Source organism: Corythoichthys intestinalis, chromosome 10 (assembly GCF_030265065.1).
Source record: "Corythoichthys intestinalis isolate RoL2023-P3 chromosome 10, ASM3026506v1, whole genome shotgun sequence".
Classification (NCBI taxonomy): domain Eukaryota; kingdom Metazoa; phylum Chordata; class Actinopteri; order Syngnathiformes; family Syngnathidae; genus Corythoichthys; species Corythoichthys intestinalis.
In genome coordinates, this window is record NC_080404.1 from 15,467,586 (window position 1) to 15,480,866 (window position 13,281).

The 13,281-nt window shown below is 38.4% G+C and overlaps 1 protein-coding gene across 4 annotated transcripts in view; it reads right to left on the reverse strand.

The window, feature by feature from the left end:
• unc5b (unc-5 netrin receptor B) overlaps positions 1-13,281 on the reverse strand; it is a 124,137-nt gene that overhangs the window by 42,867 nt on the left and 67,989 nt on the right. For all 4 annotated transcript variants that reach the window (XM_057847825.1, XM_057847824.1, XM_057847822.1 and 1 more), the window contains exons 2-6: positions 10,501-10,731; positions 10,140-10,283; positions 7,502-7,605; positions 5,046-5,226; positions 696-863 (exon numbers count right to left, since the gene is read on the reverse strand). In XM_057847825.1, the coding sequence (XP_057703808.1) occupies positions 696-863; positions 5,046-5,226; positions 7,502-7,605; positions 10,140-10,283; positions 10,501-10,731 (828 nt within the window). The remainder of the gene's footprint in view (positions 1-695; positions 864-5,045; positions 5,227-7,501; positions 7,606-10,139; positions 10,284-10,500; positions 10,732-13,281) is intronic.

The following is a 13,281-nucleotide window of genomic DNA, read 5'->3' on the forward strand; positions in this document are numbered from 1 at the left end:
GACATACATGGCCGTCAATGGCATCCCATTAGAAATAAATGGGTAGGTTTTTGGCAAGTTTTGAGGGAACCGTTTTTGCTAAATTCCGTATACAACGTTTATCCCTCTTACTGTCCTGGTTTGGTCGAAAATTGTAGGACATGTAGTGTTTTGAAAAAAAACCCCAAAGTTTTTCTTTTTTTAAAATGTGTGTTTACGGGCCAATGGGAATTTTTTTTTTGGGAGGGGGGGTCGTTCAAAAAATTCCTAGCGTTGCATGAAAATTCTGGCCATTTTGATATTCAAATGGTGACAGTCGGTCAAACAGTTAGGGCTATGCGTGCCGGAAAAAAAAAAAAAAAAAAAAAAGAATTTTACTATATGGGTCTTTGCCTTGCACAGCCCCATCTAATAAACAGGTGCTACTGCTATGTTTATTTAACAATATTATTATTTTACATAATATATGGGTAGTTGTGAGCATATAGTGACAAAATAGTATGTATTTAATGAAATGGTAACAGCCTTTTTGAAGAAAAGTGGGTGTGGGCTGTCATTAATGTCAATTGACAAATAATAATAAAAAACAAAACAAAGACAATTGTTCACGTTGCACCAGTCATTTAAACTGCTTAAAAAATGTTTTTCTGTGTCATCTGAAAAGCTGCATAACTACAGGCGACAAGGACTAAAACAAATGAGATGATCATGCCAACCTGGGCAAAGTGTGGTGCAAGTCACTCTCTGGAAGGGTGGGCCTTCACAGAAGGCTCCTCCATTGAGAGGAGCAGGGTTGGTGCAGCTTCGTGTTCGTCGCTGCCAGCCCCGCCCACATTTGGTGTTACACTCGGACCATTCTGTCCATGAGGACCATCCGCCGCTCACTGACATACAAAGACACAGAACAAAGGCCGATTGCATTCCAGTACTTGTACTTTTTTTTTTTAAAACACAGAAAAAAACAATGTCAGAAAAAGCAGACTGAGCAACACATTGAACCTTATATACAATATATCAGTATACAGTGAGGAGAAGTATTTGCACCCCTTGTTATTTTGCGACTTCACCCGCTTAGAAAATAGGTAAAGATCTGAAATTTCAATCATACACGCATTAAAAAAAATTCGGACCTCACGTTGTATGATTTTTCAATAATTTATTTAGAATTTACTAAGGTTTGTAAGTATTTGTATCCCTGAGAAAATCAGTGCTAATATTTAGTGCAGAAGCCTTTGTTTGCAATTACAGAGGTCAGGTGCTTTTTATAGTACTTCACTAGGTTTTCACATATGGAAACAGGGAATTTGGCCCACTCCTACACACACATTTTATCTAGATCTGTCAGGTTTCGGGGCTGTCGTTGAGAAACACCAAGTTTCAGCCCCATCCAAAGATTTTCTATTGGCTTGAGGTCCTGAAAATGGCTAGGCCATTCCAGAACCTTGATTTTGCTTGCTTTTTACACAGCCACTACTTGGTCAGCTTGGCTGTGTGCTTCGGATCATTGTCATGTTGGAAGATCCAGCCACGACTCTTCAAGTCTGACTTAAGGAAGGAGGTTGTGGCTCAAAATCTGACCATACATTTCACCATTCATCCTCTGCTTTATACAGTACAGTCATCCTGTCCCCTTTGCCGAAAAGTAGCCCCAAAGCATGAGGTTTTGATTTTTTTTTTTTTTTGATTATGTCTCTATGAGTGGAAATGCATCCATGATTGAAATTTCAGACCTCTACCTATTTACTAAGTGGATGAACTTAATCACAAGGGGTGCAAATACTTCTTCTCCTCACTGTATATATCAACAGATGTCATCTTGTAAACAGTTTTCAAATTCAAAACTTTTAAAGACCTATATATGTTACAGAGGAAAGTTGCAGAGCAAATTTTAAAGCCAACCGCGCTCCCCAAAAAATAAATAAATAAATAAATTAAAAAAATCAGTAACTCCTAGAATCAGGGTTACCATTTGGGAAAGACATTCTCCAACCCAACCACACCACAAAACACGCCTATTTCAATAAAAACCAGCACAAATGACAGCATCTTATCTTAAACGGATTCAAGATAAGAAGCTTCCCTCGCACACTTCTATGTATATACTGTATGTTGTATATACAGTGATCCCTCACTACTTTGTGCCCTTAGTCCAGAGGTCACAGAACCGCGGACCTCAGTCCGGTTCTGGACCACCAAGCCGTCTGGACCGGATCTCAAGCTGTCCGGACTAATACACCTTGCAACAACAAAAATCATTTTTTTCTGCGGGTTTGAAAAGCGGAGGTGGGCAACAAACAAAAACCTTAGCGGTGACGGGTGTGAGCCAGCCAATGGGAGTGAAGCATTTGAAAGTTATTTTTAGAACAGCATGTCTCACACTCGCTTTCCAGACTCCGCAGAGTGACAGCCAAAAACTGAGCCGAATGAAGTTGGAGGAAGAGGCGAAAAGGTAAGGCAAATGGCGTGCTCAAAACTATGCAAGCTTGATGCAGAAAACAGAGTGTTTAAGGAGGAGTAGACCAACGCATTTTTGTTCATTTTACCTGGCGGCAGCACAAGACCACTATGCCTCATCTATTCAGAGACGGTGTTCTGCCAAAATCTGCTACATCGGCGAAACGTCCTACATTAGTGGAATTTGACACCCAAAGTACTACCGTGTGCGCTAAACTTGTTTTGTTTGGATGCATACAGGCAGAACGTACTAAAAATGCCTTAAGAAAATACTTAAATGCAGTTATACCAAATAAGGACGGTTTAAATACGCTACGTGACTAATGTAGTCAACTGCGTCAAAGCTAACACAAAAAACCACAATGGGTAAAAGTATGAGAGGGTAATACGTGCAAAAAGTATTTTTGAGGCAATGGAAAGGTTCTAAAAAACTAAAAAACAAAAATAGTGAGTACTCGCCGCTTCTGAACGATGTGCGCATGCGTGCGGATGCTTGCGCAAGTGCGCTGAGCATTGTGTAGACATTTCGCTGCGTAGTAAGGAATGGCCGAACAACGGTAGCGCTTGTAAAACGCAGCAATTTGAAAAGGCACTATGAGACGAAGCACGCATCTTTTTCGCAAAGTTTCCCTATGAACTCTGCCATCCGTTGTCAAAAAATAGCGGAATTAAGGGCTCAATATGATTGCATTATTAATTACTACTAATTAATTATTATTAAATATTATTTATTACTTACTATAAATTAATTTTTTATATTTTTAAACATTTTTGAATGTTGTAATTATCAGCATGGCCACGTAAAGATACGTTTGTATTTTTGGGCGAAAAAGAAGTATATATTTCCGGACCCGAGATTGTTGTAATTTTTTAATTTCGAACCCAGAGGATTTTTAATTCATGACCCCTGCCTTAGTCCATCGCACATTTTTTTTAAATTGAAAAAAAGAAAATACTCTGCATTTTATTTAAAATGTTAAGATACACAGTACAGGCCAAACGTTTGGACACACCTTCTCATTTGTGCATTTTCTTTATTTTCATGACTATTTACATTGTAAATTCTCACCGAAGGTAATAAAACACTGAATGAACACGTGTGGAATTATGTACTTAGCAAAAATAGGTGAAATAAACTAAAAAAATAAACTAAAATGTGTATAATGTTCTAGTATCTTTGAAGTAGACATTCTTTGCTCTGATTACTTTTATTGCACACTCTTGCCATTCTCTTGATGAGCTTCAAGAGGTAGTCACCTAAAATGGTTTTTGACTTCAAAGGTATACCTTTTCAGGGTTGATTAGTGGAATATTTTGGTTTATCAATGGGACTGGGACCTTCATTTGTGTTGCATTGAATGATGTGTGCCCAAACTTTTGGCCTGTACTGTATGCATATATACATGTACAAATCATTGGTTATTTTATATATATAATTTATACCATAATCGCAGTGCTTAAAAAACACTTAAAAAATATACATATACATATGATATTGTTTTTTTTTTTTTTAAATCATAATTTGGGGTAAAAAGTTTAAAACATGTCTTATATGTTTCTTTTTCCAATGCTGTAAATCTGAATAAATACATTGAACCGCAAAAAACAAGCTATCACTGTATTTAAATATCTTGTTATATCCTATTTTTCCTATATCCTGATTATGTTTTTAACTTGCGTCTTCTTTACGCTGAGTAGGTTGTACCTGTGTATATCATAACAATAAAGGCATTCTATTCTATTCTATTCTATTCTATTCTATTCTATTCTATTCTATTCTATTCTATTCTATTCTATTTTTGTATTATTACTGGAAAAAAATTAAGTCAGCTGTGGGGGACACATTATGGTGAAATCAATGCTTTTTCCCCTATGAGCATCATGGGAGATGTAGTTCTTCTTAGAACCAGTTAAAACTATTGTGTTATTTCCGTTTCAATGAATTCAATAATTAATAAACAATCATACATTTTAAATGTCAAAAATAAAAGTTTGTGAATAGAAATCACTGCCGAAGTAAGACTTTGACAACATTTTCAAGAGTCATGTCCTAAGTGCATTCAAGGAAAGTATTTCTATTGAGATTGGTGCCAAAAGTAAAAATAAATCCACCTTTCACGAGGAAATAATTTGAAACAAACCAGCGATTAAAAAAAAATAAAAAATACAGTGCATCTAACGCATTTTACTGTTTGAAATTATTTTCATGCGTGTGTATACATGTGTGTACACATAAATCAGAAATTACATGCAGTTCACAGCTCAAGATTTTATGCATTTCTCTTCAACCACGATTCTTTGAAAAAAGCCCAATTGTGCAGGAACCACCCTAAACTGGCAACGCTGCCTAGAATGTCACTAAACTTCTCAGACGAATTTCATGCAATGCAGCACAATTTAAAAGTAAGGAATTTAATGCCTACTGGAAGAGATTCAGGGCCTTTTTAAGACACTTGCAAAAGATTAGTAAATTTAAGACTTTCAAAGACCCTGCTGGAACATTTTGTGACATACACTTACATAATCCAGTACAAGGACTGTATCTAACATCGTACAACTGTGTTTTTGAGTAGGAGGTGTCAAAATGAAGAGAAGGTAAACTTGGATATTACCGTAAACAATAAGAGTTGCTGTGCTGCTTCGTCTTTTGGCCACCACATTACGAGCCAAGCAGGTATAGTTGGCTGTGTCTGAGAGTCTGGCCTGTTTTATTATTAAATTGTGATCGATGGTGATCAGAAAGTTGGAGTCCTGCGAAGTGACAATGACATCTTCGTTCTTCAGCCAGTCCACCTGAAAGGAAAAAGAACCTCATTATAGGACAATCTTCTAAATCAAGAATCAATAATCCCTGACTGTCTGAAGTAGTTCCGTTGAATATTGCCAGTTAAAAAAAAGACATTAGAAATGCCCTCACATGGGTAAAAGCTCTATAGGGTTCTTTCTAGGAGATATATAAAAAAAGGTACGATACAGTGATCCCTTGTTTTCACGGTTAACAAGGACCGCGAAAAAAGGTATTATTTTTTTGGGTGTGTTTTATGTATTTATTGAGATTTAACAGCATTGTAAAGAGATACATATAAGCCCCCCCCCCTTTTTCCTCCAAAGTACAAACAAAACCCCAAAAACCCTTAAAAGTGCCGTATTTTTCGCACTATAAGGCGCACCTTCAATGAATGGCCTATTTTAAAAGTTTTTTTCATACAGTATATAAGGTGCACCACATTATAAGGCGCATAGAATCGACGCTACAGTAGAGGCTGGGGTTACGTTATGCATCCATTAGATGGAGCTGTACTCCGAGTAGCTGTAAGACCTTATGTGGCTCAATATTGATTTATACTGTATATAAGGCTCACTGGATTATAAGGCGCACTGTCGGCTTTTGAGAAAATGTAAGGCTTTTAGGTTTGGAAAATACAGTATATGGCGGAAAACACAGACAAGGCGGAAGAAGCAGCTTCTGCTCCTGCATCCCTCTTTAAAATAAACTGCTGCGTTTTAGGACAATAGAACTGTTGTGTTTGACAGAACAAGATGCCAATATGCTGCCATAGCAGTTTCATGGCGCATTAAGCCCCCAAACTATTTTTAATTTGTCCGTTTTACCCTGGAGACACCCGTTTACAGACACAGCGCAACCGTTTTTTTTTCAATCCAGCCATAAAAAGAAGGTATATTTATTATTTGAAATGTCCATCATTTTTACAATCATTAATTGATGTCTAAAATTTAGTTAAAAAAAAAACGACTTAAAAAATGATTCAGTTGCATATTTTAAACTTTTAAACACACTACGTCACAATGAAAAAAATAGTGTCTGTAAATAGGTCACGAATATCTACCTCATAACGATTGCTTAATTGTATTTTTTTGTTACTGTCGCATTTTCCCCGATATTTTAGATGATAATCGTTTCAAACAAAGAAAAAAAAAAAAAAAAAAAGTTTAAAGGGTAAATATTTGAAAATCTCGACCACCCCTTGATATCTGCAATTTCTGCATCGCAACCCTTGTTATATTACCGTGTTTCACCCATTAAATCCCTCAAAAGTCCGGCTGTGGCTGTTCACTGCTGTGTCTTGACACTCTGTGATACATGTTGCATGGAGTTTTTGGATCGAGATAAGGTAAGTACGCGACAATATCTCCTTAAAATCATGGTGTCTTTAATTATGCTCTTTCATGCTCTCACCTCCAGTTAGAGTTTTGGTTTTTTCTTCAATTTTTCTCTCCCCAGAAAATTGAGATTTTAAGCTTTCCAATGATGTATCAACCATGCATATAGGACAATTTTGAAATTTTGCCAAATTGAGGGTCTCAGAGCGGAACTTCAAGTAACCTGAATGTTTTCCGCCAAATGTATATTTTTAGAGATGGTTTTTAAGCACTGCAGATGGAATGATTATGATATAAGTCAGACATATATTGTACATGTACTGTTTACATGCATATATCATAACTTTTTTAAATAAAATACTGTACTTATTTATTTTTTTTTTTTAAATTGAAAAAAATCTGCAATGGACTGAGAGCGCCAAGTTTGAAGCACGAAGTAGCGAGGGATCACTGTATTGCTTAACACATTTACGTAAGAACCGCCCAATGGTAATCTTACATCACAAATTCCCCCAATTGACAGCATTGATTAATACCAAAACATTTGCAATAAAGTTTATATATTTTTTGAACACCAGTATGTAGATCCTATTTAATAAAAACCATAGGTGTTCTAAACTTTAAATATTGTTGTTTTGATTTATCTTTTAGGAAGTAAGTAAAACATCATTTCTAAATTATGATGCCACTTGAAAGTTGTTTCTTGTATTCCCAAACAGATAAATAAATAGTTTTTGTGATTGAATTTAAATTTCTGACTTCTCACAGGAGCCAAGTGTTCTGTTTTATTCCAAATGGTCAATTAAATTGCAAAGTCTTCATTCCTAATCAAAATGTTTAACTGTTGGGAGGCCACCAAAATTGACTGCTGTTTATTGAAAGTCTGTAGCAACAGATTGAAGGCAATTAATCGACTGTATCCCCGAGTGATGTGAGAGCGTTCTACCTCAGCAGCGGGCATGCCCTCTGGGGGGCGACACTGCAACAAGACTTCCTGCTCAAGTCGCACCTCCCTCCCCAATGGTTCCTGCTCAAAGTTTTTCCTCAAGTCTAGGGGGCAGAAACACGGATCAACAATTAGTGAAACTTACCTTGTGGAAGCTGAATGACATTGAGCCAAGGCGTAGGTTTGCATAGGGCCGGTAGGCACATAACACTACCAACTTTTCAGGAATCTCAAATTGTCCCCACCAACCTTTAAGCAACCTTATTTCCATTATACTAGTATACTGAGTTCAGTTATATAGGTAATTAAGATTGTCTAGTTTCCATGTGTTGTAAGAATAGAATTGACCCTACCATTATTAAGTGAATTATTTTCATTATGTTCAGACTTACATTAACCCCTTTTCACTTGCTGAATGTGCCAGTCCATTGTTTTCCCCTTAAAAGTTTTTTTGGGGCCAGCAGCAGCCAATGTAAGTCATGTAAAAGGACATCAATGTTGTGGAGGTGGGGAACACACCACAAATTTTGCTACTAAAAGTCCGACCTGCATGACAGAATGCATAACATTAAACTGTGAACTTGCAAACCAGCCAAATTTGAGTACGAAGCTGCTGAGAGAAATGTCCTCCTGTATGTTTTTTCTACTGTTAACGTTAATTAAACTGTGAGAAATGAAATGAACCGATTATCCCTTTCTCCCTTAATTTTCATTTTTGTTTTATTTAAAGTATGTGGTCTTAAAGCAGCCCAAAGGAATTTTCATTTTTTGTTAAGTTTGGCTGTGCTTGTGGACAAAAGCAGTAGTGTTCTACCTGAATGAAGTCTCCATTTTAATTTATTTTTATTATTCCCTGACTACGAAGTTTTTTCAGTTATATTTAATTTATTTATTTAGACAGACAATGTTGAGTGGTCTTAAGACAAATGTTTATTTTTGCATTCATGGATAGTTAAGAGATTATTAACAAGTTTATAGCTTTTTTGTATGTTAATATAATTTAAGTTATGTTCAAATATTGCAATTTTAATTTGCTATTAAAATCTAGACATTTATTCTGGAAGTTTTCAAAATGTTTCTTTAGTAGTTTTTAAAAACAAAGGTTCAAATCGAACGTTGTATCATCTGTACCAATACACATTAAAGTTAGTATAAATCAATACAGATTTATTTTGCCTTGATCACTTACAGCGGTATCTGAACCTTTTGGAATTTCTCACATTTCTGCATAAACTCACCGTCAAATGTGATCTGAGCTTTGTTAAAAACACACATATGAAAAAACAGTGTCTGCTTTAACTAAAACCACCCAAACATTTACAGGTTTTCATATTTTAATGAGGATAGTATGCAAAGTTGTCAAGGCCCTGAGGCAGCAAAACAGCCCCAAATCATAATGCTCCCTCCACCATGCTTGACGTTGTGTGTTACTCCCAAACAATTCAACTTTGGTTTCATCAATCCACCAAATATTTTGCCAAAACTTCTGTTGCGTGTCCAAGTGCCCATTTGCAAACAATAAATGAGCAACAATGCTTTTTTTAGACATCAGTGGCTTCCTCTGTGGAGTCCTTCCATGGACACCATCCTTGGCCATTGTATTACATATATTGGACGGTGCCAGTGATTTCTGTAAGTCTTTAGCAGACACTCTAGGGGTATTTTTTTTTACCTCTCTGAGTATTCTGCGCTGAACTCTTGGCATCATCTTTGGTGGACGGCCACTCCTTGGTAGAGAACCAACAGTGCAAAACTCTCTCCATTTGTAGACAACTTTTCTGACTGTTGATTGATGAACATCCAGACTTTTAGAGATGGTTTTGTATCCTTTCCCAACTTTATACAAATCAACAATCCTTGATCGCAGGTCTTCAGACAACTCTTTTGAGCGAGCCATGATGCACATCAGACAATGCTTCTCCTCAAGACAATTCTTACCCGGTGTGTGTTTTATAGTGGGCAGGGCAGCTTAAAACCACTCATCAGTCATTGGGCACACACCTGACTTAAAATGTTTGCTAATAATTAGTTTCAGTTGCTCTTTAAGTCTCCTTAGGCAGAGGGTTCACTTACTTATTACCCCCCGTTCTGTTTTTGTTTGCATGCTATCCTCATTAAATTATGATAACCTATAAATATTTTGGTGGTTTTAGTTAAAGCAGACACCATATTTTCATCTGTATGATTTTGACAAAGATCAGATCACATTTTATGGTGATTTTATGCAGAAATGTGAGAAATTCCAAGAAGTTCAGATACTTTTACATACCACTGTAGCATATCAAATAAAAATGTAGCCCTGACCCCCGTTCACCCAATCTGTTTGGTCTTATTAATGTCCTGACCCCAGCAAAAAGTACATGCAAGTTATGCTGTTATATTGTCCCTACCAATGTTGAGACCAAACCTACACCCTTGCATTCAGCGTATAACACACATACTACAGTAAATACACGAACACGGTTGTGCTGTCATTTTTCTCTCCATTTGTACCTTTGCCAAAGGAATGTCAATCACACGTCAGCTCACACAGTCATGCTGGATGATGACTGTGTTAGTTGCACAAATGCTTGACGGATGATTTAACCATCAAAAAAAAAAAAAAAAAAAAAAAAAGCCAAAAACACCTATTACTGACATGCAATGCGGACATAGGCGCGGTTGCTCTTGGTGGTGCCGGCTGAACTCCAGGCCACACACTGACACCAGTAGTCCTCCAACCCAAAGAGTTCCTCGACTTGGGTCCTCGACACTGAGATGTCCACCTCCCTCACTACCATGCCTGTAAGGAGACAGCGATTAAGCGAGATAATGCACATCAACAATGAGTTGGCTGAAGGCCAAATGCAGTTATTGCGCACATAAAACCTTGAAGGAACTAATGGAACATGTAGTTGAAAATGATGTTTGTAATTGAGTATGCTGTTTAGGTCTGTAAAATACAAGGTGACATTGCTGTGTGTCTATAGTTTGGTTTACTGGGTATCTCTGATCTTCACCTGTGCCCTGGTCCAAGCTCTCTCTGGTGACATGATCATTTTGATTGACCCACTCCCCGTTGCACTTGAAGTAGATCTGTGTGGCTGGTGACGCCCGGCACCGCAGCTGAACTGGACGGTTCTTCACAATGAAAGCATCCTCTGGTTCAAGTAGGAATTCGGGGAGAGGTTCTGCTGGTGCTGATGGATAAGAGTCCGGTAGAACCTCAGCATCACTGTAGTCGCTGCCCTCTGAAAACATTGACAAGGTTGGTTGAAATTATTGTTCTTCTACAGGAAGCTTGTTCAGAAATCAGGTAAATAGAGGCTTTCCAGAAAGACCACAACCGTCTACATTTCTAAATAAGAGCGAAAGGAATGACCTTCGTCGGACAGGCAGCTCAGATCCTGACATTATCTAATGACAAGCTCAATACAACACGTCCCCACTGACATTTGTGCAAAGAGCTTTTTCTAGCAGAAAGGACGCCAATTCTAAACCCTTTAGTTGATATTCAGTTTTTATGACATTGCAATTTAGGCATCAACTTAATGCAACTTCTTTTGTAATTTCTGGAAGACATTAGACCCAGAAAGAAAGAATAAATGGTGCAGATCTGAACTGTGAAATGTAGGATTTTCAAACGATTTTTCATTCTGTCATTAATATGTTATGGAGAATCTGAACCGCCACACTGCTTGCCTGGCACGGCCAGACTGTTCTCCCTGTGTTTTTCAAACACTGAGAGTATGGTCTGGGACCCAGCCCATTAACGGCCTCTCGAGCAAGTACAAAATCAATCGACAAATCAGATTCGTTTATTTGCGTGACGTGTTCTTAACGAGCAACGTCACTCTTCCGCGTCGGAAGTCGTCTCCACAACAACACAGATGGCGAACAGGAAAGCCGAGAATATGTTCCAATCCACTGTAAAATCAGTTTTAAATGACCAAAAACACATCGACACAAGTCACTGACAAGTCTGTCTCCCGCTAGCCATGTTGAATAAACACCGCTCTCTTCGTATGTTTACTTCCGCGCGCAAGTCCCTCGTCCCACCCGTCGCTGATTGGTCCACTCCGCTGTCTGTTTGCTGTGGCTTGCTCCGCCCTGGAAATTTTATCCGCTTAATGGTGGCCAGACTCAATAGACCCCAATAACGTGACGTCACAACTCCGGCCCCCGACTGGTGCCGCCATATTGTCCGTCAGCTCATCGTGTTTACATATTACCGCAACGTACATTCCTCCTATTACTGCGTGTTTTTCTGCTTGTCTAAGGAATCACCGCCTAGTAAACGAACCCAAAAACCTTCCTGACAATCGTTAACATTGATTAATCAAATTGGTGAAGGGATGTGTGGCGGTTGGTTGCAGTAACAGAGAAGATAAACGGTCATTTTAGTAGTTGCTGTGTGCCCATTGTTAAAAGGGCAAATCTCGATAGCAGCAAGGTTTGTTTATCTTGGTCCATGATGCGTTTGTGTCGACATCCGTTAGACAGCAGCGAAAACATCAATATGATGCCAACACGAACGCAGACATCATCAGACGGAGACTACGAAGCTCGTCGCCTCATTCGCGCAATGAATATGTATTATTTTACTCTGCTTTAACTAATAAATGTCATACCTGTGTGATTTTCATTGGGATATCGTCGTGAAAACCTGTAGACTAGTACATTTCTGTTCAAAGATGGTTATCTGGCCCAGTCCACGATTTGTTACTAAAATACATTACTCATATTTTGTGTAATTTATTTATTTAAAACTGATCTTACAGTCGTAAATCCATTACTGTAATGCATCCATGAAAAGATCTGCTGTTTTCACATAAATAAAGCGTTATAAATAAGCGCTCCCGGCAGGGGGAACATTTCACGCGGGGCAGCTATTTTTCCTGCACACACCGGCCCGTTGTCGATCAAATTTCATTTTACAATCGTGACAACGGTGACACTCAGCTGACCAAATGTCAGTTTATACTCGGGCCGGTGCCGATTTTGGGTACCCGACTCCTCATTCGTGACATAAACTGGAGTATGATTGGAAATTTTCTGATCTCAGGATGAGCTCTGACGCACGGGACGGGACCGGACGGGAGGAAATATCGGTTTGGGCATCAAATATGGATCTGGCGACTGGATCGACCGTAGCTTTTCCAAATAACGGCTTTTATGCAACTCATCCAATTAGTTTACAGCGTCTGAAAGCGGGGGCTTCCATACTTTGCAAGTGAATCCACCTTTACAAACTACGATCATTGACAATACGACACACAATGACTGACACTTCTACAGTGATCACGTGATTGTGTGACGTTGGTGATTGGGGTCTATAGCTGGAACAGCGGTGAGTCTGGAGTACCAGGCTACCACACTGCTACCCGAGATATTGCATTCAGGAGCTGATATTCATAATACAGTGGTAGCTCGACATACGACTGCATTGACATACGATCCTTTTGACATCTGACGTAAAATTGGACTTGTCATTCGTCTCGTCATATGACGACATGCTTGCAATTTAATAGTTATCCCTCTAGATGGCAGCACGACGGATTTTGGATGGTGTGGCTCAGTGGTAGAGTAGTTTTCTCCCAAACCAGAGGTTAAGGGTTCGATTCTGTGCCCTGATGAACTCGCCTAAGTATCCTTGAGCAAGATACTGAACCCCACATTGCTCCTGGTGCTGTGTCACCAGTAGGTATATGACGATGTAGTGTAAAGCGCTTTGAGTGCCTTAAGGTAGAAAAGCACTATACAAGTATAACACCATTTACCATTTTCTTGTGAGAGAAATC